Here is a 23,923-nt window from a genome sequence, read left to right on the forward strand (position 1 = left end):
TAGAAAAATGTAAAACATAAGCTACGTTTTAGTTTTGAGTCATAAAAATCTAAAAGTTAATTCTATTTTTACTATCATTTTTATATCACTTTTATTGACTTACATTATTGATATTCACTTCGATATTTTTCTATATTTTTTTAAAAAATAGATTCGATTATGTTTAAACCAATTGAATAATTTATAATTTTTGATATCATAAATTTGTAAAATTAAAACTGATATTTTTTAATTCCATTGAAAAGCAATACAAGTATACAAGTAGTACGATTATATCATATTAGATGGCATAAGACGCACAGATTGAGATCGATATATTAAAATATGTGATACAAAATTCCGTAAGATGTCACGTCTTTTCTAATTCTCTCTTCTCTTTTGCGATACAATCTATCTGTAATTATACATTATCTTTTCGATATACTAAATTAAATGAATGATATATAATATTATATTTTATATCTAATACTTATTTACATTATAATAATAGTTTTTGATAAATATGATTAGAAATAATAATTAAATATTGATAAAGTTATAAAAATATATAAACGCGTCTATTTTACTGACAAATTCAAACCAAAATCCTTGATAATGCAGTTATCTATTATATTATTCGTCTTCTTCTTCCTCTTCTTCTTCTTCTTCTATGGCTTCTTCTTCTTCTTCTTCTATGAAAATGAATAATAAAAATAATCAAATAATAAAAAAATAAAACAGAGAAAATGTTAGTTGCCTTGTATAATTATTTTTATTCATTTTACCTGTCGGTATAACAGGTGGAGGCGGCAAACGAGCAATTCTAAAGGCTTCTTCTTGTTCGAAGGTAGGATCCTGAATTTCCATAATCTCAGGACCCATTTTATACTGATCCTGCACAGGTGGCATGGACTGAGGGCTGTAATTGTACGCCGTGTATTTGTGACCCCAACCAATGTACACGTTAGCGCAACGCCTGTAGAGAGACACCATTAAAGTAACATTAGCGTAATTTCCCGCGCATTAATTTTCCTTTAACGCGCCATAATTCCTCTTTTCCCGGTTGATTCGTCCCACGATAAAACCTTCCCTTCGCTCTCGAGCTTGCCGTGCTGTTTCTTCGATATCCCAAGGGGAATTTATACTCGTCGGTCACATAAATATCATAGATACGTCTGCTTAATGGAAAATCATTATTGAATAGGGTCTATAATACACGCACCTTCCGGAGGCAAAGGCATACGCTCCAGGCCAAATGTTTGATCTAATTAATGCGACCGCCTGATCAGGTTGGACACGGGAAGATAATGAAGTACCCCACGGTATTATCGAATCCATTATAGCATCTTCCGACAAAGGTGTCAAAAGTGGAGGTCCAACCTCTTTGTCTTCTTTTTCTTCTTCCTCCTCTTCTTCTTCACCTATTTCTTCTTCAAGTTCCTAATTTCGTGAAATTTTTTCTATAATCTAGTTAAATTTAATACTCATTCATATTTGATATTCGAATATTTATCTTTAATCCAAGAATTGTTTTGAGCTTTAAGAACTTTTTTATCAAAGAAAATCATATTAAGATAATTATTCATTTGAAATAAAATTTCATTTATAATAGCTTTGAAGAATTAAAATTTATTTTTCTTCGGAAATTCAAAAGTAACAACTATATATGTATGTGTTTAATGTGAAAAAATCCAAATATAATTCAAAATTATATCTACATTTTTTTTAAATTTACATTTTTTAAGAATATTTGATTAAACTTACTTAATTTTTAGTCATGAAAAATAAAGATTAAAATTGCGATTCTAATTTTTTCTTGTTGAATTAAAAAAAATATTTCTTTACTTAATTAAACTCACTTCTTGTTTTCGTGGACTCCACCATTCAACACGACCTTGTTTCAAAATATAGGGCATATGATGACACCAGTTTGACATAGAAGGGTCTATCAACTCTTTAATAGGTAACGGATCGTAATTCACGTTCTCGGACAATACTCCACCTTTAAATGCAATAAATGGCACGTAAAGAAACTTAAGTTAAAAGAAAAAAATGATGATTTTATGATTAATAAAACCAGCGTTAAGAATGGTTAAGAGAAACTACTCGATAAATAAAACATAATAACGAGCGTTTCAAATAATTTATAGCATTGTACTCTCTTCTCTGATTTTTTTTCAAGATAAAAGCATAATGTATTACCTTCTGGCATTTCCTCCATTACCTCTTCTTCCTCGTCCCCTATGCCAAAAGTGTAGAACCCAATCGGCGAAACTTGGGTAGTCGAGCTAATCCTGGCTATTTGCGCACGAAGATAATTCTTTTCTGTACCAGGGAACGGTGGGAAAGTGTGAATCTATAAAACGAAGAATTATAATCGTGGTTTTCCAATTAAAATATTTCTTTTATTTCCTTCCTTTTTTTATTTTTTTTTTTCTATTTTTATGAAAAAATGAATACGTTACCGGTGTTTCCAAATTTCCTGTGCAATAACGAACAATGGATCGTGCAATTACTATCTGCTGCGGTGTAACCGGTGGCAGTTCGATCCACTTGTCCAAACCGGGCTCGTTGCATACAAAATATACCTGGAACAAAGTCGACCACTAGGATCACGCTCAGGAAAACACGTCCAGTGTTTTGTGTTGCATATTAATTCGATGGAACATTGCACCGTGAATGTTTGTGCTGTCGATGTTTTCGACACGTGCAATACAATTTCACTTCGATTAATTGAATGTTGTTTAATGATATCGTTATCTGAAATCGTTTATTAGAGTAATACATGCAATTACTATCCTTATATTCTCTGTTTATTTATGAATCTATTACCAATATTAAATTAGTAGAAAGATTAATTTTTATTTTTTTTTATTTTTTATGTATTTTATAGAATTTTAAAAAATTAATTAATAATTAATTCCTTCTAAAATTTTGTTTTGATGTAATTAAAAATCATTAAAATTCACTTTAGAAATCGAAACTTATTAAAATTTTAATTCTCAAAGATATTAATTCATAAAAAATATTTATATAATTATAATATAAAATTCATAAAATAATATTTAAAAAAAAAAAGAAAGAAAACAGAACATTTTGAATTTTAAGAGTTTCGAAATCTCATAAAATTTTGGATTTAAATTTATTTCTAAAAAATTAAATTTTTTTAAAATTCATTTTTATGAAGTGATTAATTTCACTTTCTTTTGATAATGACTTCTTTTTTAATTTCTGTTATCTTCGATTCTGCATTAAAAAAATTTTATGAAGTATACTTTGGTATTTGTGCCAGTTCCAAGTTTTTCTGTAGGTACTTCCGGTGGTGGTATCCATATACGAATAGGTAGAGGCGGAAAGACGAGCTTCAAGCCCTCGGGTGCCGCTTCTTCCTCTGTTTTCCCCGTTTCTTGTGCCGCTCTTTCTATGTCTTCAATAGCTTGTTTTTCGGCTTTTGCCGCTTCTTCCGCTTTCGCTTGCTTCTCTTGACGTTTCTGTTCTTCTTCTTCGGCCATTTTCTGCAGACGCGTGGACGAGATTCAAAATGTGTTTTTGCTCTCTTTCACTCTGAAATTCATTTTCTCCGTGTTGTATTGTTTTAACGATTGTGTTAACGATTCAAGAAAATTACTGAACAAAAATTTTCTAGACAATTGAAAGATTATCAAAATGAATAAATATTCATTTAATTCATCACGGAAAAAGAATATAGAGATGTTCCTTTCTTTTTCGTTTTCGAATTATTCTTACCTCTACTCTTAGATTTAGTTCCTCTGGTTGTAAATCTGCTTCCACTACGTAATAATTTTTCGGAATTCCGAGAATTTTTCCCCAAAATCTATCATATCAAATTATTAATTTTCAAATAATTTTTTCTACTAACAAATTTTATATATATTATATTGCATATATATTATTATTCAAAAATCTTAAGATATATTTATCACATTTATTCAAAACTTGGAAAAAATATTATTTTGTTTTTTTTTAAATGAATAACTCTTTTTCTGGTTTTAATAAATTCATTCCTTTAAAGATTAATAAAATAAAATAAAGTAATTTTAATACAAATCATCATTCAAAAAATGTATAACTTATATCAAATATAAATAGAATTATTTTAAGACTTTTCAATGAAAATCATTAGTATATACCTGACATTTTCTATAGGATTTTCAGCCATGAGTTCCCTTATAGACAAATTAAGCAACACCAATTCTTTGCGAGGTAGTCCTATACCAGTCTGCTCAAAATAAAACAAAAAATCTAACATATTCGGTATTTTCTTTTTTTTATCTTCATCTTCCTCAATATCTTCTTCAATCTTTTCTCCCATAGTTTCATAGAATTTCTCTAATTTCTGTAATTACATTACAAAAGTGTACAATGATTAAATTTCTCAGGTAAATCGCGTTATTATTTATACAATAATGACTATTTAATTATTAATTGTTTCCGATTGTTCGCACCTTGAACAAGTTGATAATCTTTTTCGCATGTTCGAACTGAGTCGGTGGAACGTACACATCTCGAAGATGACTGGACTTGGTTCTGAATCTCTCCTCTTTCACTTTTCTGCTGAATTCCTCAAAAATATCTACTGCGTTTTTCGGTCTCTCGGTGAGTATCTTAGCTAACACTTCCGTCAAGTGATCGTATCTGAAATTTTCAATTTTCATATTAATACATCCGACAAAATTTCTTATTATTATTTTAAATTCATAGAAGCAACAATAATGGATATATTTTGAAATTATTCGGATCGTTGTGTGTAATTAATAATAAATCGAATACTAAAGTAGATGATTATTATTTTGAGGCATTTCTGCTTTGATAACCGCGTTAACGTTTTCCACAAATAGCTATGCGCGTATAAAGAACTTTGCAAATCGTGATTACTATTTCTGAATTTCAATTACTAAGTGCAATTTCTGGAATAAAATTCAATTCAACAAATTGTATCACGGTCAATTCAATTATGATAAAAAATGCAAAAATACAATGATATCATATATCATATGATATACATATCAGAAATGGAAAAGATATCATAATACATTCCAATATCATTATTTAAAATTTATTATTCATGGATATAAAAAAGAAACGTAATTATAAGAAAAAAATAAGAAATAATTATCATTTCCAAGTTTTAATAAATTCATTCTTAAATAGGTTATTTTTTCTCTCTTTTCTCAATATTCCACGGTTTAACGATCGGCCGACTATTTTCAATCGAGGGATTCGATATTTCAAATTTGTCAACTTACAGACTATCACCTGATTCTGGACTGTGTTTTTGAAGAAACTTTTTAGCTCGTCGTATATCGTATTCCACAATGGGAACATCGTCGGGCGGTATCTCTTTGATATTATAGCTGTACGCCATCTTGAACGTGGATCTATTTGTTCCACCGATACATTTCTCTCACGATACACTTTTTTGATGCAATGATAATTTCTAAATTTTTATCGCAAAAAATGTAATCCTCGTTTTATCCTTGTATTGTCATCGTTTTGCAACCCATGTATCGCGATGCCGGACAATGGAGATTCATTTTTTTTCTTTTTTCTCTGTTGCCTTCGTTTATTTTCAGCGTATAATCAGCGTCATTCATCCGTTCCATACTCACGGATACAGTTTCGAAAGCGTTATCTAATGACCCAATTACATTAACGAACCGAAAACGTCGGTAATCATCACGAAATTAATTAAACCTACAGATAGACGGTACTACGTTGATCTTTAGTTGATTTCTGTTTCCTGAAACGTTGAGGTTATTCACAATGAAGATACCGGAACGTGGTGCACGTTGGAATTCGCTTGTACGATGCTAATTGTGTCAGGAATAATTTGTCAGGGGGTAATTAATCGAAATTGTCGTGTACGTGTGTACTTACGTTAGGTACATTAGCATTGGAACGAAAATCATTAGCACGTTTATTGCGTATGCTTTGCATCTGAGTTGACGTGCATATACATACGCATGTATGTGGTACTTATGTACTTTTACTAATGGAATATTGACATAGTGATTTTGACACGAGTACATCGAATCGATGAAATTTATTATGTGATAGATATGACAAATATCTTCTTTTTTTAATCGTAAATTATAATAACTGTTCGCAAAAATATCATTGCAAATAATCAAAATCTTATCGATAACAAGAAATGTAAATGCGTATCCGTAACAACGCAGTTGAAATATATAAGAATGAACTGTGTCGCGGACATGAATGGCCATCTATCTCAATGGAATAAAATCGCACGCGCCGCTTTCTATCAGGCTGCATCCTGGAGCACAGTTTATCGTCTATCGTCTGCCCTAAATAGAAACGTTGCTTCTCGAGGTCACTAGCTGCTTCCTTTGACGCCCATCCCTCACGCTGTGTGTAACGTGTCCTGTCACACGGAAAAAATGATTTAACCGTGCGATAATCGACGATACAACTCGTTTTGATATATTTATTTTTTAGAAAATTTATTTTGAAATTTGTTATATTACTAAATTTATGTACAAAAATTATAGAATTATATAATGTGAAATGAAAATTATATAGAATATGAAATGATATAATGACATAGTTGTACAAGAAAGAGTTATTCAGAGAATTCAGAGAAGAAAAAAACTTAAAGTTACAAGAAAAAGAATTTTTGAAGTTCGAACATGAAGAACTTTATAAAAATATTTGTTATTTAAATAAATAATGATATGCTGCCACCAGGATTTACGATCAAGATCTCGTTTGTTTAACGCTTCCAGACGGATTATTTATTTGAACCAATTTCTCTTTCGATGTGTATACAATTTAATCGTATGACAAGTCATTTTTAAACATGCGTACTTCGGTCCATGACGATGGAGATCCACCATAAAGAAATGACCATCGTAACGTTAATAGTATAAAATATCTTGATTTTTTAAAACGTTACATAAATTCAATCGTTGTATTTTTTTTTTGCTAAATATGAAACATAACCTATTACATATTTCTGTTTTCGAAATTTTTCAGGAAAACTTTTCACTAAATCTTTCATTATTTTTATAAAATTTATATATACTTTTTTGATGAATCCAATGAAGAATTTGTAAATTTGTCTAAATAAAATTTAAAAGATCTGGTTTCAATAAAATATTAAATAAAAACATTATTTATTTAAAAATAACATGAGTTGAATCATGTAGATTTATAAAATATATAAAATAAAAAATAAAATAATTTACACCAAATATCCAATTTTCAATCATATTATCAAAGGAAGTTTGATTTTATTCGATCAAAGAATGTGTAAGTAAGCTTCTAGTTTCATATAACAAACAGAATGACCTCAATCTTCGTTTTATAATGTTATCCCGGAAGTTTATTTACTAAAATAACATTTCTGCTTCGTTGTAAACTTTCCTAGATTCAAAATATAATTTGCATTAGTATAAGACAAAGAAACAATGATATTATTAACAAATTTTTATCATTACCTTTTAGTTATTTTAGATAAGATGGTTTCAAACTAATCTTCTTATCCTTTTCTAGATCGTGATCTTTTTATAACTTCTGAAAAATAATTTAAAATTATTATATTTTAATGCAACACACATACTAGGATCTAATAATTTTTAATCATAATTGATAAATAGTCATTCAATTTGCACTTTAAAACTTTTGCCAGTAAAAATATACGAATTTTATCACTGAAGGAAAATCAATAGGGGCGAAATTTCGAACTGATAGGAAATCCTGGCTGCAGCTTGACAATCACCACGCACTAATTAACTGAACGCAATCGCGTTCGGTAATCAGCCATCGATGGGTTTGGAATCGTGGGGATTACAGAAACTCGCGCCGCTATCAGTTAGTCGCACGTGCGACGCGATTTGTCATCAGGGAGAATTCGTCAATGAGGGATCGGTCAACTAGAGGAAGGGTGAAACCACGGCACGTGGCGAATTTTCGACGGTTGAATCGCTAATAATCCCGGATCTCGTAATTTCGCGAACGATATAACAGGTGGTGATTGCCAGAGCATTTATGTGACGGAAATGTGACTATTATTGATCAATATTTGCATAGATGATATTCAAAAAAATTAAATGTTAAGAAAAATATTGAAGTTTTAATGATATTTCATTTATAGGTTATAATTTATATTGTGTTATGTTGAAATAAGTATAAATTTTTATACATTTTTATCAATTTTTATATGTTTCGTGGAACAAGTGTTGACAAAAGTCAATAATTAATAATGGCTTTCAAGAAATAACTTTTTTATCTTTGTGTTAAATTTTTTTATACAAGAATTAATTTCCTATATTTCCTACATAAAACGGAATAATATACAATATAGTTGATAAAATATTCGAATACGCAATTATTTGTATAATATTTATAATATAGATACCGAATCTAGTATAATATTTATTTACAGAAAATATACGAGAACAGGAAAAAACTAAAATCAATAAAAACTATTATGATCAATAGATATCGATCATAAATGTCGATTTCTAAAAGTGTTAAAAAATGTTATGTAACATTTGATTTACAAATACAAAAGATTTATCTTTTCATAACCTTCAAATATAAATTTTTATGAATAAATCAATACCAACTCAACAACTAAATAATTACAAATAATAAAATTTTAATAAATATTGATAAACCTTTATTACTCACCGACATTTTTAATCACGAGCAATATTCAAAGTATCTAGTGACAATTTTCAAAGATATATTTCGTTCCCTCGATATATAATCTCTCGATAATAATCCATCAACTATTATCAACAACTATCGATATCTCGAACGATCGATATTCATTATATAATATCGATCAGGACCTCGCTTCTCCTTCATCCCACGCTTGGTGGCGCAGCTGTCATTGACGTTGTTCCGTTTATTTCGATCGTATCCGGTAATAATTAACAAAACTAGAGGTTGGAGTGTGATTAATAAAAGGTGTGTGTTGACGTCGCGATCGAACGTTGTCGTCGATCCGTTAATTCGTCCCCTGTCGAAATTGAATCGGTGCGTATTGTTCGCAGCGGGCACGAAGCGTGCATTAATTAACAAACGGACGTTAATGTTCGTCCACTAATCGCGTCCGTTGAATTTTGCGCGGTATCGAACCCTGACGAAATGAAATTCACGCTCGATAACACGTACGAGGCACGTTTCTAATTACGTTACATTAATGTGCATTCTTTCGTTTTTTCTCTCTTTTTTTTTTCAATCGCAATATACGTTGATTACGTTGTGTAAAAGTTTTGTCTTTGCGATTTAGGTTAGATAAGAATGATCCCATTAAAGGATGCTATGGAAAAATATAAAATATACAGAAAATGGGATTGAAGTAAAAGCAATATTAATACATTCATTATTATACATTAATAGATATATTATATTAATATATTATGGAATATTATGGAATATCTGTAGCTATTTGTGTGTGTGTATGTTTATGTACGCGTGTATGTATGAGTATGTAAAGACTGTGAATGATTGAAAAATATTTAATTTTCATTTTATTCTACCAAGAAGTTTGAAGTCTTTAGATCTATCATCTGGAGAAATTTTGTAAGTAAAAATAATATTTTAAGAATGATATTTCTTAAATATAGGTTGAATAACGATTCTTAGATTCATAAAACTTGAATTTGAAATTTTTTTTATTTTAAAAAATATTTATTTTGTTTAAAATTAAAATCTTAACAAATTTTTTGTAAGTATCTATTATATAAGTAATATAAATAATATATTATTTATAAGTATCGTATCTTAATAATTTTTTATAAATCATTTATTTATTTCTTTTTTTCATTAAATTTATATATTGTTATTTATAAATTTATGATATTTTCATTCAATCGATATAATTAAGCGATCGATATTCACAGCATTAACAAAGAATATTATAAATCAGTAGTTTTTACTTTTTATTTTTCGCATATATCGATAACATGATTGATACACGATTTAAAAATAAATCATTCTATCTTATCATAAAAAACCTCATATTATTTATTTAATTTCTTCTCTCGTTTCTTCAAGCTTGACCCAATTTAAATCGACTGCATTATCATTTCGTTCAAAACATTATATAATAGTACTATATAAATACAACATTAACGTACATAATAGTTACATTTCCAAAAATTGATTCGATACAAATTCATTATCCGAAATATAAATATTAATCTTCCTTCATAGATCATCCTCGCTTCCTGAATCTTTTTCTTTTTCAACCTTCTTCTCAAAATTCAGTCAAAAAACACTTAAGGCGATCCTTCGTTCGAAGAATCATCTCTTTTCACTCTTTATTAAATCTATCCTGTGAACAAGATCAAACCGAGTGCAACGAATTTCTTAATCGACCGGATGTATAGCCCGGAATTCAAGTGTGCAAAAGAAAAAGCACCGTCTCCACGGTGCTTGCAATTTTGCGGGGGCGTTTGAGTATGAATGAGTAAGAAGTCCCCACCAAGCTACTCACTCTTACCCTCCTACTCTTCTCTTCTTCCCTTTCGGTCCTCCTTCCTTTTCGTATTCTCTTCTTCACCTCTCCTCATCTCTGCCTCCAACTCCGTATAATATCTCTCTCTTTCTCTCTCTCCTCATTCGTCTCTCCATCCAACTCCTTCTCGTTCTCCCGTCTTCCTTTCTCTTTCCGTCCATTCTCCGCTCTCTCCCTCTTTCCCTCTCGACTCTCGAAAGCAGCTCTATCGGGGGTCGGTTCTCTCTTCGCGTACCGCGTTTCTTTCGGTCAGTTTTCTCTCGTGAGTTGCACGCGCGCGTCCTTTACCGAGGACTCGGTGCCGTTCTCTCGCACGTCAACGTGAATTAACGGAATAAGAGAGAGGAGGTTTTTTTTTTTTTCGAGGATTCCCGCTGGACGGGGAATTTCGCCATCCGTCATGACGCGCCGTCGATGCACATGGTTAGTCCTAATGGATCGATTACATCGTTTCTCTTTTTTCTTTTTCCTTTGTGGATATTATAATTCGTCTGGAGATGCTGGCGAACGGGGTGTTGGATAGAGAAGATTAGTATTTTTTTTTTTTTAATCGTTTATACGTGGAGATTAGAGATGAGTGAGGATTTATTGTCGGATAGTGGAAATTTGAATTTATTTATTTATTTATTTTTTTTATTTGGTTATTTTAAAAATATCTTGAATTGTGATTACTTCGAATGAATTTGATGGATGTAAGTCTGGTGTCTGATGTTTCGGTCGCTAGTGTCTCTGGTCCAAGATTTTATCATGGTTAGATTATTAATAGAATCGAATGGTGGAATAATAGTTATTAAAATTAATTTAAAAATCAGGAATAATATGAGAATCTTTATAATTTAGAAAAAGCATAGTTCGTGATTATATTTTAATTTCTTTCAATAAAATTGAAAAAATTCTAGTTTATCGGGATTCCTTTCTGACCACAAGATTGAAACATAAAATTCAATAAAGTAAACCGATCGTGAAGAAATTTGAAATAAAACATGGAAAGAGAATTTCCAAATTAAAATTGAGAGGGAGGGGGGGGGGGAGAGAGAAATTCCAAATAAAATTCCAAATAACTGCAAAATTGATTTTCGATGGGTTTGAACAAATGAAATCTTGAAAATTATCACAAGGGAAAATAATAAAATACACGAGATGCTGAGAGGTTTAATGACAGATTTAAAAAAAAAAAACGAAATTAAAATATCGTGTTGCTGCACGCAGTAGCAGAGCACTCGAGGAAAATTCGAAGCAACCCGATCGGAAAAAGAAAACGGGATTGAAACTGGGAGATGGAACGGTGTACGAACAATTGTGCCTCGTAGGTTGTTAAAACGATTTACAGCCTGTCTTCCTATCTATTAAATCGTATCGTTAAAACTTCCTTGTCCTCTCGAACTTCTTTGAACTTTCTGAGTGTTTGTATTCGAGACACGTTGCTCGCTTTCCGCAATGATCGAAAATAGGATCCGGAGAAGAATGCGAAAAGCTGATCGTTGCACGAACGATCGTTGGTAACGCAATAATCGTCATTCTGGATTTAATTCACCGTTTAATTCAATGCTCTCCAACCTCCCTTTCCTTTCGATCGTGTGCTCTATCGCCGAGGAATCGTCTCTGCTTTCTTCGATCGCGCGTTCCATCGCTGAGAAATTCTCTCTCCTTTCGTATATCGTCGAGAAATCGATAATTCTAGTACATTTCATCGCCGAAGAATCGTTCTTGCTTCTGTCGATCGCCGAAGAATCATTTCTTCTGTCGATCGCGTATTCTCTCATCAACTCCGAGGAATCGTGATATTCGTCCTTCTTTCGATCCTCGAAGAATCGTTTATTTTATCGTTAAGATATCATGTCGCCTGTTACTATTAACGGGCCATCGAGAGAGTGCGCGTTCCATTATTCATCGACTATCGCTACGCGGATCGAATGATCGCTCATTCACTTTTCATTAAGACATTCGAGTGAATGAGCTGAATGAATTTTCAGAATTCATTGCTCTTTTCGTTCCTTCCTTGAATCTGCCTTTACTCGGTCGGAAGAAGAGTCCCTCTCAGAGTTTCTTGGAAATTTTTAAGATTTTTTAATAGGCGTGGTTTTTAGAATGAATTGTCACATGTTGTGGTGTCACAGTCACGCTGGTTGTTCGCGACGAGAAAGGAATTTTTAATGAAGCTTCGTCTATCGAGGTATGTCCATCGAAGTGGAGTGGATTCTTGGGAATTAGATAAGGTTAATTAATTGTAATATAGAATAGATTATAATATACGATATAAATAGTTAATGATCCTTCGATTGATTTAAACATTTGTTGATACTTTATTTAATTATGCTGGAATTTTTTGTTCATGGAAACTAGGCAAATTTTTTAACAATATGATAACTAGTGATGCGTAAGATACTCTTTTTCGATAGGATAGATTGTTTTCCTAAATATCGTAAACGTTTTCAATTTTGTTTGCCAATAGATTTAATGGTGCTAAAATTTCTCTCTCGTCGATAAATCTAATGTCGTTTCTATATGTTATTAAAAAAAAAAAAAAAAAACAAATTTCTCGATTGCAACAACTGGTTCTTTATACCTGTAAATAAAGCATTCTTCGTGGCATCCGAGTGTTAGAACTGCTCGTTTCCCTTCCATTTCGTGAGTATATTTAGCAAACGATTAGCAAAAACGAACTAACAAGATCCTCAAACTAAAACACCCGTGCATTCTACGCCCCCAAATCGTGCCTCGAAACACTTATCATCGTACCATTCGAAAAATACCATCGATGAATACCAAATCCAATTTAATTCCAATCAAATTGCCATCACGCTTCGAAAAAAAAAAAAAGCAAGAAAATCTAAAGAATCGAAGCTAAAGAACATCGATGTAAAAAAGAAGCAACGTAAGGATTCGATTAAGAACGAACGAAATCACACCTCTTATTGATCCAGTATCGATAGATTTTGTCAGATACGAGAGTCCCTATTACGATTACGTTAAATATAACGTTTGAAAGAAAAGAAAAAAAGGAAGAAAACACGAGGAACGAAACGCAACAGCCGGTGAAAGAGAAAGAGAAAGAGAGGCAGGGAGAAAGAAGGAAGGGGGAGAAATTGACGGTGACTTGAGTGTCAGAAGGCCGCAGGCTCGTGGTCCCTGACCGGTCGACGCAGCCTCCTCCCGGTTCCAGAGAATCAGAGTCACGTTCAGTCAGTGGCCGACTCCCGTCCGTGGAGGTGGTGCGCGTTGTCGTTCCTTCGGCTCCATACACCAGTGTCGAGAGGGGTTTTCCGGTTTCCAAGCCGTGGTCCCGGCCGATCTTCAGCGGGAATGACGGCCATCAGGAGCACGTGGTTAGTGGAATAAACGTATTATAATTTATTCTCCTCGTATTTTTCCTTCCTTCACGAAGGAAAGGATTATTCGAATTTTATATATATATATATATATAGTGAGTGGGTTATATACGTTAAGAATTTAAGAGTGATCGCTTTAAGAGTTAATTATAGGACGAAATCGATCGAACGGATATTATTATTGTAAAATTTGTCGAACTGTTAAATCGTTTCTTTTTTTCTTCGTTAGGATAAATTTAGTTTACGGATAACGTAACGTTTCGATACGGTTCTCTCTCTCTCTCTTTTTTTTTTTATTATTTGAGCGACAAAGAATCGTAAAAATTCTAAAAATAAACGCTCCACGCATTTTTATCAGACTCATTACTACGCTTATCCTGATATTACGCCATACACGCCCGCCGCGTACAATTGTGACATAATTACGAGGCCGCGCGCCGTTTTTGCCCGCTTCTTTCGCCTCTTTTTCGGCCTTTGTCGCATTGCCGCCGCTTCTTCTATTTTTCTTTTTCTTTCTTATTATACGCGTGATATATTATACACGTTACGGTTCATCGAATGAAAAGATAACCGCGTGCGCGCAAGTATTATAACGTGCTTTCTTCGTTAATTTGTTACGTCGTTAGAATTAGAAGTTCTTTTTTTTTTTGTTTTTCTTCTTCTTCTTCTTCTTCGAAGAGATTGTGTCAATCGGTGTTGGGAAATATTCGAATCTTGAGCGAGATATAATGGGATATTTGATGAGTCACCAGGAACATTCGTCCCATTGTATTTATCTAACGATAGCCACGTTTCTTTATTCCATGTTATTCACATTGAAGAGAAATTTCTTTTGAACGTACTCTGCTGTACGAAAAATAAACAGAGGATTATCATAACATTGTGCTCCTTAATGGTAACCAGACCCCCTGAAAACTTTTTCTATAGTTTACAAATTAAGTATGTGACACGTGTACGTATATACTCCTCGTCATGGTATTAATATGAATTGACGATATATTATAATATATCGTGCTTGTGTCCGGTATTGTTGAAACACTCTCTTATATATTCTATTTTTTAAAAATCTATAAATATATAATGCGATAAATAAGATGGTCTAATCCAACATTATAAAATTTTCTCACAAAATTTACGACATTTTTTAAACGAACGTTTCCTTTCAAAAAAAGTCCCAGCTTCGTAGAAAATAATTATCGTAAATTGTACAACCACGAAGTGAACGTTCAAAATTTTGTCACGTTGGAAAAGCTTGAAAAAAATATCGCTTCCTCGTTCGTTTGAATCTCTCCTTTCCCCCCCTCTCTCTGTCCCTCTCAAAAAAATAAAAAAAAAAAAAGAAAAAAACAAAATTCCAGCTGCAGATGCACAAAGCGCAATTTTCGAAAGCGATGAAAGAACGCGGCGTTCGATGGAGTTTCAATTAATCGGTTTTCCCAGCCGCTTTTCCGCCGAATAAGGCACGATTTTAAAAGCGTTAAAGTAGGTTCACGTGTTTCAACGTTCCGCCGTTGAAACTTAATTGAACGCTCGGGTCTTGGACCTCCCTCCGCGTGAAAATTCACCGAAAAAAATCCCTCTGTGGATCATCGCCCTGTGCGGAGGATTTTTACCATCCTCGTGACACACAATTTGCATGCGCGAGAGAGGGAATAGACCCTCTGCCGAGTTTCCCCGGGACATGTGCGCACCTCTCCCCCACAGTTTCTTTGTCATTTGTCAAAACCAGCTCCAGCAACGCTCGTGTGTTGCGTCATGTGTCGTACGATTCCTCCTTTTTTTTCCCTCTCTTTCTTTTTTCTTCTTCTTCTTCTTCTTCTTTCCCTCTTTACGCGCGCAGATAATTTCTTTTCTTCGAAGGAGAGGAGATAAAGAGGGAGGCTGGTCGCGTTCGATTAACGAGCTCGCGTTAGAATATTTCATCGTTGCTCGGCGTTTCCTTCCGTTTTTTTGTTTTTGGAAGTTTTATTATCTCGTGGTTCGGTTTTTTCGTAATTTTAGGATATTTGTTTATTACTTGTTGGTTTAGTAGTATTTGGAAAATATTATGAAAATATAAGATGCAAGAATATTATTTGAAAGTTTAAGACGCGAGTAGATATTGTGAAAAAATTAAATATTCAAATTTATCGTGTCGCGTAATATAAATATATTGCAAAGAAGAGAGACGGTTGTTTATTTAATTTTTTTCACGGTAGCACGTAGCGTTAATTAAGGAAAGAATAACACTTGTGCAAAACTCGTCTTGGCAGCACGATCTTCTCTTGCATCATAACAAATGTGTTCGGCAAAATTTATTTTTACCTCGTTTAATAAAAGTTTTGTTTTCGCTGTGATAATTTGTTAACGAGAAAAGTGCATTTTTGGGTTTTTCTTTCATCCGTAAATCTTTTTTTTTTTTTTTTTTTTGCGAGAAGACTGTCTATACAATCATATGGGAAAATTTTCTGCCCTCCCTCGTTTGTTTGCCTCGTTTTTCCCTTCTTGGAACCAAAATTCAGGAAAGTTGGAACTAGTTAGAATGTGGTTACAATGAATCACATATTTCTTAGAACTTCTTTCTCTCGACTTCCTCTTTCGGCAGAAAGAGAAAACTTTTATTTTTTCAAATGTAATTACACGAATTCTAATAAAATTAAATGACTTAACAACGATTTAATAATCCTTTAACGACATTGCTTGAAACATTATGTGTTCATATAATTATCATTTTGAATTACTTAGAAAATTCCGTTCCGTTCCATTAAGAATTAAGGAATTGCGTCTAAGTAGCATTTGATGCAACGATATCCGCTTAAAGAGAGTAATTAAGATCGGTGGAAACTTCCCACGTAACTCTTGCACGCGATATTAATAACGAAATAATCTAACGTTCCTTTATTTATCCTTGTCGTCTTTTTCCAAGAATTCGATAACAAAAACTTAATCTCTCCTTCCTTCCTTCCTTCCTTCCTTTATCATTTACTCCAAAAACTTTTTTCTCCGTAACTCTACGAATCGAACGAAAATCAAACGAAAGTTGATTAATCATCTAAAGCTAAATATTCCTTCAAGACCACTTATTACATATACCGTTTTCTTCGAGAATTCTTCCTTTTACGAATCATTACGATTAATTAATCGAGACAAAACCGCATTCATCATTTTCCTCGATCTTTCCATTAACACAACGCGAAAAATTCTCCTCTCAAATCTTAAATCGATTCACCCGTTTCTCGACGCACACGCGCCGATCACCAAGATAATCGATCGATTAAACGGCCACTGTACTCGCGATTGTTTAAATCAATTCGAATCCATATATTACACAGCGCAGGAGGAACAATTATCGCGCTTAGCCCGTATTATCAAGACATCGAAACGGCATAATTGAGAGGCTGCAATATCTGGCCGGGGCGATAATAATCGGTTAATTGGGTGGTCGTAATTCCAGGAGGGGGGAGGAGAGGAGGGGGGGAGGATACGAAACCGGAGCGGCGATACGTTTTCATACGATTTACGGTTATAACAGTACCTCCACCTGCGGTGTATAAAGGGTTATTGTAACTCAGGCCGAGCTTTCAGATACGATTCTGTGCGAGCCGGTGGCAGGACAATGGCTTATGCTAATTCCCCGCCTCTATGTAGATGTCCTTCCTCCGACCCTGTACACCGGCTACGCGTGTAATACGTCAGGTTTAAAATTCAGCCCGGGTCACGGCGGACGAAAGATTAACCATCGGTGCTCGCAAGGGGATACAGGATTTGAGGGGAGGGGGAAGAAATTCGTGATTAATTTCACGCGACTCACTGGATTCGAAGGATTTGAAAGTTTGGTCTTATTGTTTGATTTTGTTGTTAATATGGGATATTGTGCGGAGTTGGTGTGGAGCGTGGTTGGTAAGGATTTCGACGAAACCTCTGTTTTTTTAAATCCGTTCGACTTTTGGTCGTTAAAGTTTGAGGGAAAAATAAAAGGGGGAAAAAGGGAAGGATGATTACTTTTTAATTTTGCAGAAAAATTATTGAAAATTCTATATATGAATATTTGGGAATTTGGAAGAGTAATTTCATCGGGAGCGTGGAGGAGAATAAATTTTTTTTTTTCGAGATACATATGTTAATTAAACGGAAACTATATATAGGCAGGTTCCGTGTATAAATTATCATATTAATACGAACACGTTTATCGCGTTTCGGTCCCCAATTATAGATAAAAATTTACAAATCACGGCGAAGTTTCTTGTTTTACCAACTCATTAAATTCGCGTCAAGATGGCGTAATATGTATTAGTGTATTTCGACGGAATTGACGTTAATTTAATTTATTAATCGGGCGGAAATGTAGAATTTTTTCGAATTTGAAATGTGAAGTGTCATTAATACGCGTTGAAAATACGTGTTAAACCGTCAAACCCGACCACTTCGGGAATTCGCGGAAGAAATTTCTGTTCCGACTCGGATCATCGGTCTGTCTCCCGGTTCCATTTGTACCGTTTATGACACGAATATATCGCCGCTACGGAATCGTTTTGTTCCGTAATATTTTAGACATACGAGACCACCCTCGCGAAAATGGAGAATCTTGAAAGCTCTAAATCTTGATAGAAACTGCAATTAACACTTGTCCTGTAAGATCGTCCTGAGATCTTCTTTTTTCTAAGTCATCTTGACTTTTCCTTGTTGGAGCTTCGATTTAATTGCGTCCCTTTTTTATAAATTATAAAGTTTTAATTTGAATAAGATTAGAAGACACGATAATACCATTGGTATGAAATTAAGTTTCTACTTAATTTTTGCAATACGCGAAAAAAAAAAAAAGAAAACAAGTTGAAAATTCGACATTTAAAGGCATAGAAATTGGAAGATAAAAATGTTTGACAGTTCAATAACTCGGAGAAACTTGATATTTTCAAAATCACGAAAAAAACTCCAGTTTCTTTTTTCTTTTTAAACACTGTACAACCCACGCTCGCGTGTCGTTAATTTCTCCACGCTTTCGTGGATCACGCGACAAATTGAACAAGCTAAACGCGTCTGTGAGAACCGATTCGAAGCCATTTAAAACGATTAGCCGAGGCCGCGTTTCCACTGTGTCCCTCCACCCGGAGGAAACGATGTCTGTCAAGGTTAATCGCGCTTCCAGCCTCGGACAAGTGTCTGCCCCGTCTCTCCTTCTCATCTTGATCACGCCCATCTTTCGATAAATGTATTAAAAAATCGTTTCGATACCTTTTTAAATCAAGATCACCATTCACTCAATCCCGTCCTAGACCTTGTATTTTTTTCTTAAAATACTCCCACTTTCCATAATTCACGTTCCAATTCGTTCGATTCTTATCAATCCCTTAATAACGAAAGAAATCGAAGATAGAAATAATTCCCTTCTAAAAATCTTATCACCGATCTTGCAAATCCTCGAGTCAAAGACGCCTTAAATAATTTACCACACGATTGAGTTCTAAATTTAGTAGAAGCGAATGCATCGATCCGATATTTTTCCCGAGTCGGGAAGCCGGTGTCTCGACTCGCGGACAATCCCGTGTTTCGCCGAGTTATTTTGGCTCCCATGGGGAAGGCTGTTATTTCTGTTCCATAAGTTAATACGCGCGAGAGCAGTTCAGGATTCTTCTGTGTTCCGCACACTGCATCCTACACCTTGTTCCCGTGGTAACGAAAGTATTACCGTTTATTTATCGTAGCCCGGCTCTTGGGCCGGCTACTTGTTTGTCGAACCGAAATTATTGTTTTCCCGTCCGTTGAACCTTTGCACGGTGTCGAAACGGCAGCTTTGATCTCCTCGAAGAATGCTATTTCGTCTCTCGAGCTGGATACTCTATTTGCGCCGCTCCGTTTTCGAGCACAGTTGATTTCGATTATTTTCTTCAGGCCTTCCTTGCTTGCTCCTCTCAGCTTCTTTAGAAAGGTTTGGAAAATATTAGAAAGGATCGGAGTTTTGTTTTTAAATTAAATCGATTTGAAATTAATATCCAATTTATTCGGTATTCGATCAATTACGCTCGATCTGTGAAAGAAAAATATTGTGATTTTCGCGTTCGAGACGATCGAGAACCACCGTTTCTGAGAGGGTAAACGATTAGCATGAATTAATAATAAGAGGGAGTGCACGTTTCTTTGATGCGGCCGACTAAACGTCCCTTTTAGCGTTTAGTTGTGCGTGTATACACATTGGCTTTAATTGCCACCTATATTCGAGCGAAACGAACGTCGAGCATTCATTACTGTAATTCATCGTTCTTGATAAAGGGTGATTGAGATGACAAGGCTGATTTTAAGCAACGCCGAAACATCGATAACCTTTTCGATCGGAGCCATTCGTAAAATCAACCAGGTAAAATTTACTCGTCCTTTTTTTCCCAAGAGAAACGTTACGTTAATAACACTTGTAATTAGCTCTCTCTCGATCGATGAATTGTCGATGTTCACGATCATCATCGTGAATCTTGATCTTCCTTTATTAATATACAGGAATTTTCTGTACATCAATACCCAAGTATTAAGACAATTCATTTCAACAATTCATCGTCGAATTCCAAGCATTTCTAAACAGAATTACAAATACAATTATACGATTTACAAGTTTTAGAAAAAGATAAAAAAGTTCATCTCTCTTACTTTTGTATAATCAAATATAAAACGGAGATCGAGATCGTTCGTTCCATCGACTTGTCCTCGAAACAAAATACTCGAAGGAAGAGGAAAAAATCGAGGGGGAGGAAGCGACAAAGGGCAATATTCGTGAATTAAATATGGCGGTATCCGAGGCACAACTCGCGCCATTCACGCGAAACAACTCCAATATCTGTGGGGGTTGGCCCCAGGGTCGAGATCTTACTGAATAATTCGGAGAGGCAGGTCAACGGTCGGCGCTAAACTTTGGTCCGGGCGCACATGTGTTCTTCACCGCCGCCCCTTTTTTCGCCGGAAGATGGAAAAGGTCTCCCCGAGTTTCCGCCACGACCTTTTCGCCCTCCTCCTTTTATACGACTTTGAATTTACGCCGTCCCGGGAATATCGTGACACGCGAAACAGCCGCAACAGTTAAGCTGTTAAATGATAGCGAAAGTATGGAAAGACCGTGGAAAAATCTATACACCGGTTTTTTCCTTTAAAAATCCTTTCACGTAACGTGTAAAGTTTTAATTGTATTTGGCTTTGGCAAACTTTTTTCCACTTTCTTCCATATACGTATTAGGGACGTTAGAAGGTATCAAAGATAGGGTTACGATACTTTCGTAAGGATCATCACGCGTCGAAGGCATTTTACACGGAGTTTCTTCCAGAATCGGACAGATTGAAATCCTTGATCCTTGCTTTATTTTTTTAAGGAAAGAAACTTTTTTCACAATACAAAGAAATTTTTCGTAAAAGGAAATTGCAAAGCGATCGTTGTTCGACTCGAAAATCGCGTTCGCAATTTCCGGTACAACAGAGGATCGACGTCGTAATCTTCGCGTAAATGCTTCGCGTGTTTTTTGTTTTTTCACTCGAGTGAAATTGTTTGCTGCGATAATCGAAAAGTTGAAATTTTTCTTTATCACCTTCGTGCGTAGTTTCGGGTGAAATTCGCGCGGGAATTGTAAAAGGGAGATAAAAGAGGGAACCTTTTCTGACACGTAAGAGTAATATTTCTAAGGGGGAGGAAAGAATTAAATTTACGTTTCGATTCAACGGTAAATAAATTAGTATCCCCACGTTTCCATCGTCGTCGTCGTTAAAAATACATATCCATCGGGATATCCCCGCTGCTATTCCACGTGGAATAGTTGCGGATCGTTGCATCCTCGAATTCTTGAAGCGGGTCAATTCTTGTCTGGTTTAAGTAAGAGTAAGAATTGCATTATTTATGAGCCGAATGGACGGAACTCCATTATTTATAGAACTGGATTGATATCGACTGTGGGAAACGAGATATTGCACTCGCGGTATTTTCGCGCGGCCTTGAACGTTTAACGTCGAACGAAACTTTTACCAAGCAATTTTCCACTTGCGAGATGTTAATACTGGAATATTGCAACGATTATTATGGGCATGTCAATAAGGGAGTGTGTTAAATTGTTACTTTTTTAAACAAATATCGTAGGCTGCAAATCGATAATGGATGTATACATGGTAATTAATTCGTTATTGCTTTGAAACGTTTAATCGTTATTTGTTTATTAATTAATCCAGATATTACGAGTGTATCGATATTTTAATCACTTAAATGCAATGTAATTCTCCAATTTCTCAAATTGAAAACGAACGTATCGTAACGTAAATTGTAGCAAGATTTAAACGAAACGAATTCTCTTTTCGTTATATTTCATTCCAATACCATAATAATCAGTCAAATTTACATAATGTAATATTTAAAAAAGAAAAAGAAATTTTCTTACGGATTTTCTTACGTTCATTTTCGAAAAATAAAATAAAAAATAATGTATTTCGGACTCTCGTGAATTATCGAATGGACGATAACGAGTGACGAGTAATTGTTATCCAAACGAACAAGCCTATAACGATATATCGTCAACAGACAATATAATTATCGAAACGCGTACACAAGTATTATAAATATTCTTTCGTTCCAACAATTCGTCGTTAATTAGTTACCAATGAAACCGTCCCATTGTGCACATTGTGCAATCTCGTAACGAGTGCAATTACAGAATTCCAAGCTTATCAACGCACGATGCATTTTAATATTTTCGATTCGAGCGCTTCGATGACAATGTCGTAATAAAAAGTTCGAATCACAACTAACGAGTAATATCCTGTCCCTGATTCCTGGTAACAATGGCCCTTTCGATCGTCTGGTTCTTGCCCTCTCGTCGAGGGGTTGCTTCTCTTTTTACCTCTCCAGTCTCTCTTATTTTCTTTCCTTTTCGAAACCCTCTCGTTCGATTTTTACGATCCGCGTTTCGAAATTCTGGCGCAACTGGTTCGTGTCTTTCGAGGGATATCGTGTGGAAAAGTTCGAGGCTGACTTCGCTGAGGCGCTTAAATATTTTTACACAAAAGCTGGTATGGCGATCAAGGCTGAAGAAAGCTTTTTTTCTTTCCCTTCTCTTAGTTTCTCGCTTATCGATAGGTCTTTGATAATTCTTTGTAAAATTACCGTCTCGTGGAAGTGATTTTTAAAATGTTCGCCGATGAAGATGTTCGTTACTTACTGCCGATTTTTATCGTTTCGAAACGAAAAAATTGGAGAGATCTTGGAAAAATCTGATTTATCTTGAACGTTCTCCGGTTATGCCATTTCCACTACTCTATGTATTTTTGCAAGATTTAATCAAGAGTGATTTACTCCGCATTGGCCGGTGTGTAATCATCCGTTCCTCTTTCAATGTCAAAACCCGATGAGAACGGTAATTAATTCTCGGAAGATTTGACCGGATGATCGTTCAAACTAATTGAATCGTAGCTTGCCAAGTAACGAAGTCAATGCACTTGCTATGCACCACGCTGCATTTGCATCGTTATACCAATCTCGCACGAACGTCCACCATCTCTTCGCAAAAATCTTGGATCAAATTTATCATCCAGATTATTTTTCTTATTCGTAACAATTATTCTTAAATTATGCTTTATTACAAGTTGCACAAATATCCACGATTTCTTCGTAAAAAGATCTAGATCAAATTTATCTACCAGATTATTTTTATTATTCGTAACAATTATTCTTGAAAATGCTGTATTACAAGTTGCACAAATATCCACGATTTCTTCGCAAAAATTCGATTAAAATTATCTTCAGGTTATTTTTATTATTCGTGACAATTATTCTCGAAGATGCTATACATCACAACTCGGACAAATATTCGCTGTTCGCAAAAATCTTGGATTAAAATTATCTTCAGGTTATTTTTATTATTCTTGAAAATGCTATATTACAAGTTGCACAAGCATCCACCATCTCTTCGCAAAAATCTTCGATTAAATTAAATTTATCTCCAGATTATTTTTGAAGAGTTGAACAAACATCCATGATTTCTTCGCAAAAATCTTCTATCAAAATCGAATTTATCTTCAGATTATTTTTATTATTCGCGACAATTATTCTCGAGGATGCTATTCGCGCAAGCATTCACGATTTCTTCGCAAAAAATCTTCGATTATTTTT

At 34.3% G+C, this 23,923-nt stretch overlaps 2 protein-coding genes and 1 long non-coding RNA gene across 7 annotated transcripts in view; 1 reads left to right on the plus strand and 2 right to left on the minus strand.

Annotated features, from left to right (window-relative positions):
• Positions 1-203: 203 nt before the first annotated feature.
• On the minus strand, positions 204-5,538 carry Rsph4a (Radial spoke head protein 4a). Its single transcript, XM_031918299.2, has 11 exons — positions 5,247-5,538; positions 4,446-4,635; positions 4,131-4,336; positions 3,727-3,814; positions 3,255-3,494; positions 2,445-2,567; positions 2,182-2,335; positions 1,839-1,981; positions 1,202-1,419; positions 765-955; positions 204-671 (listed from the first exon to the last, which is right to left on the minus strand). The coding sequence occupies exons 1-11, from the start codon at positions 5,363-5,365 to the stop codon at positions 613-615; spliced, it is 1,731 nt and encodes a 576-aa protein (XP_031774159.2). The 5' UTR covers positions 5,366-5,538; the 3' UTR covers positions 204-612.
• A 1,187-nt stretch (positions 5,539-6,725) lies between these two features.
• On the minus strand, positions 6,726-9,181 carry LOC116414878 (uncharacterized). The gene is made up of 3 exons (XR_004225422.2): positions 8,653-9,181; positions 7,458-7,533; positions 6,726-7,383 (listed from the first exon to the last, which is right to left on the minus strand). It is a non-coding gene; the product is annotated as an uncharacterized LOC116414878 (long non-coding RNA).
• A 1,550-nt stretch (positions 9,182-10,731) lies between these two features.
• Positions 10,732-23,923, plus strand: part of Ppn (proteoglycan-like sulfated glycoprotein papilin) — a 126,020-nt gene continuing 112,828 nt past the window's right edge. For 3 of the 5 annotated variants that reach the window (XM_086904500.1, XM_086904501.1, XM_086904502.1), the window contains exon 1: positions 10,732-10,912. In XM_086904500.1, coding sequence (XP_086760626.1) covers positions 10,890-10,912 — 23 coding nt within the window. In that variant the 5' untranslated portion in view covers positions 10,732-10,889. Of the gene's footprint in view, positions 10,913-13,675; positions 13,816-23,923 lie in introns of those variants that run through there. The other 2 variants (XM_031918444.2, XM_012490604.3) reach the window with 2 other exon arrangements.

The sequence above is a fragment of the Apis florea genome, unplaced genomic scaffold (genome assembly GCF_048593485.1).
Source record: "Apis florea isolate Af1SG1 unplaced genomic scaffold, ASM4859348v1 contig_2350_pilon, whole genome shotgun sequence".
Lineage (NCBI taxonomy): Eukaryota > Metazoa > Arthropoda > Insecta > Hymenoptera > Apidae > Apis > Apis florea.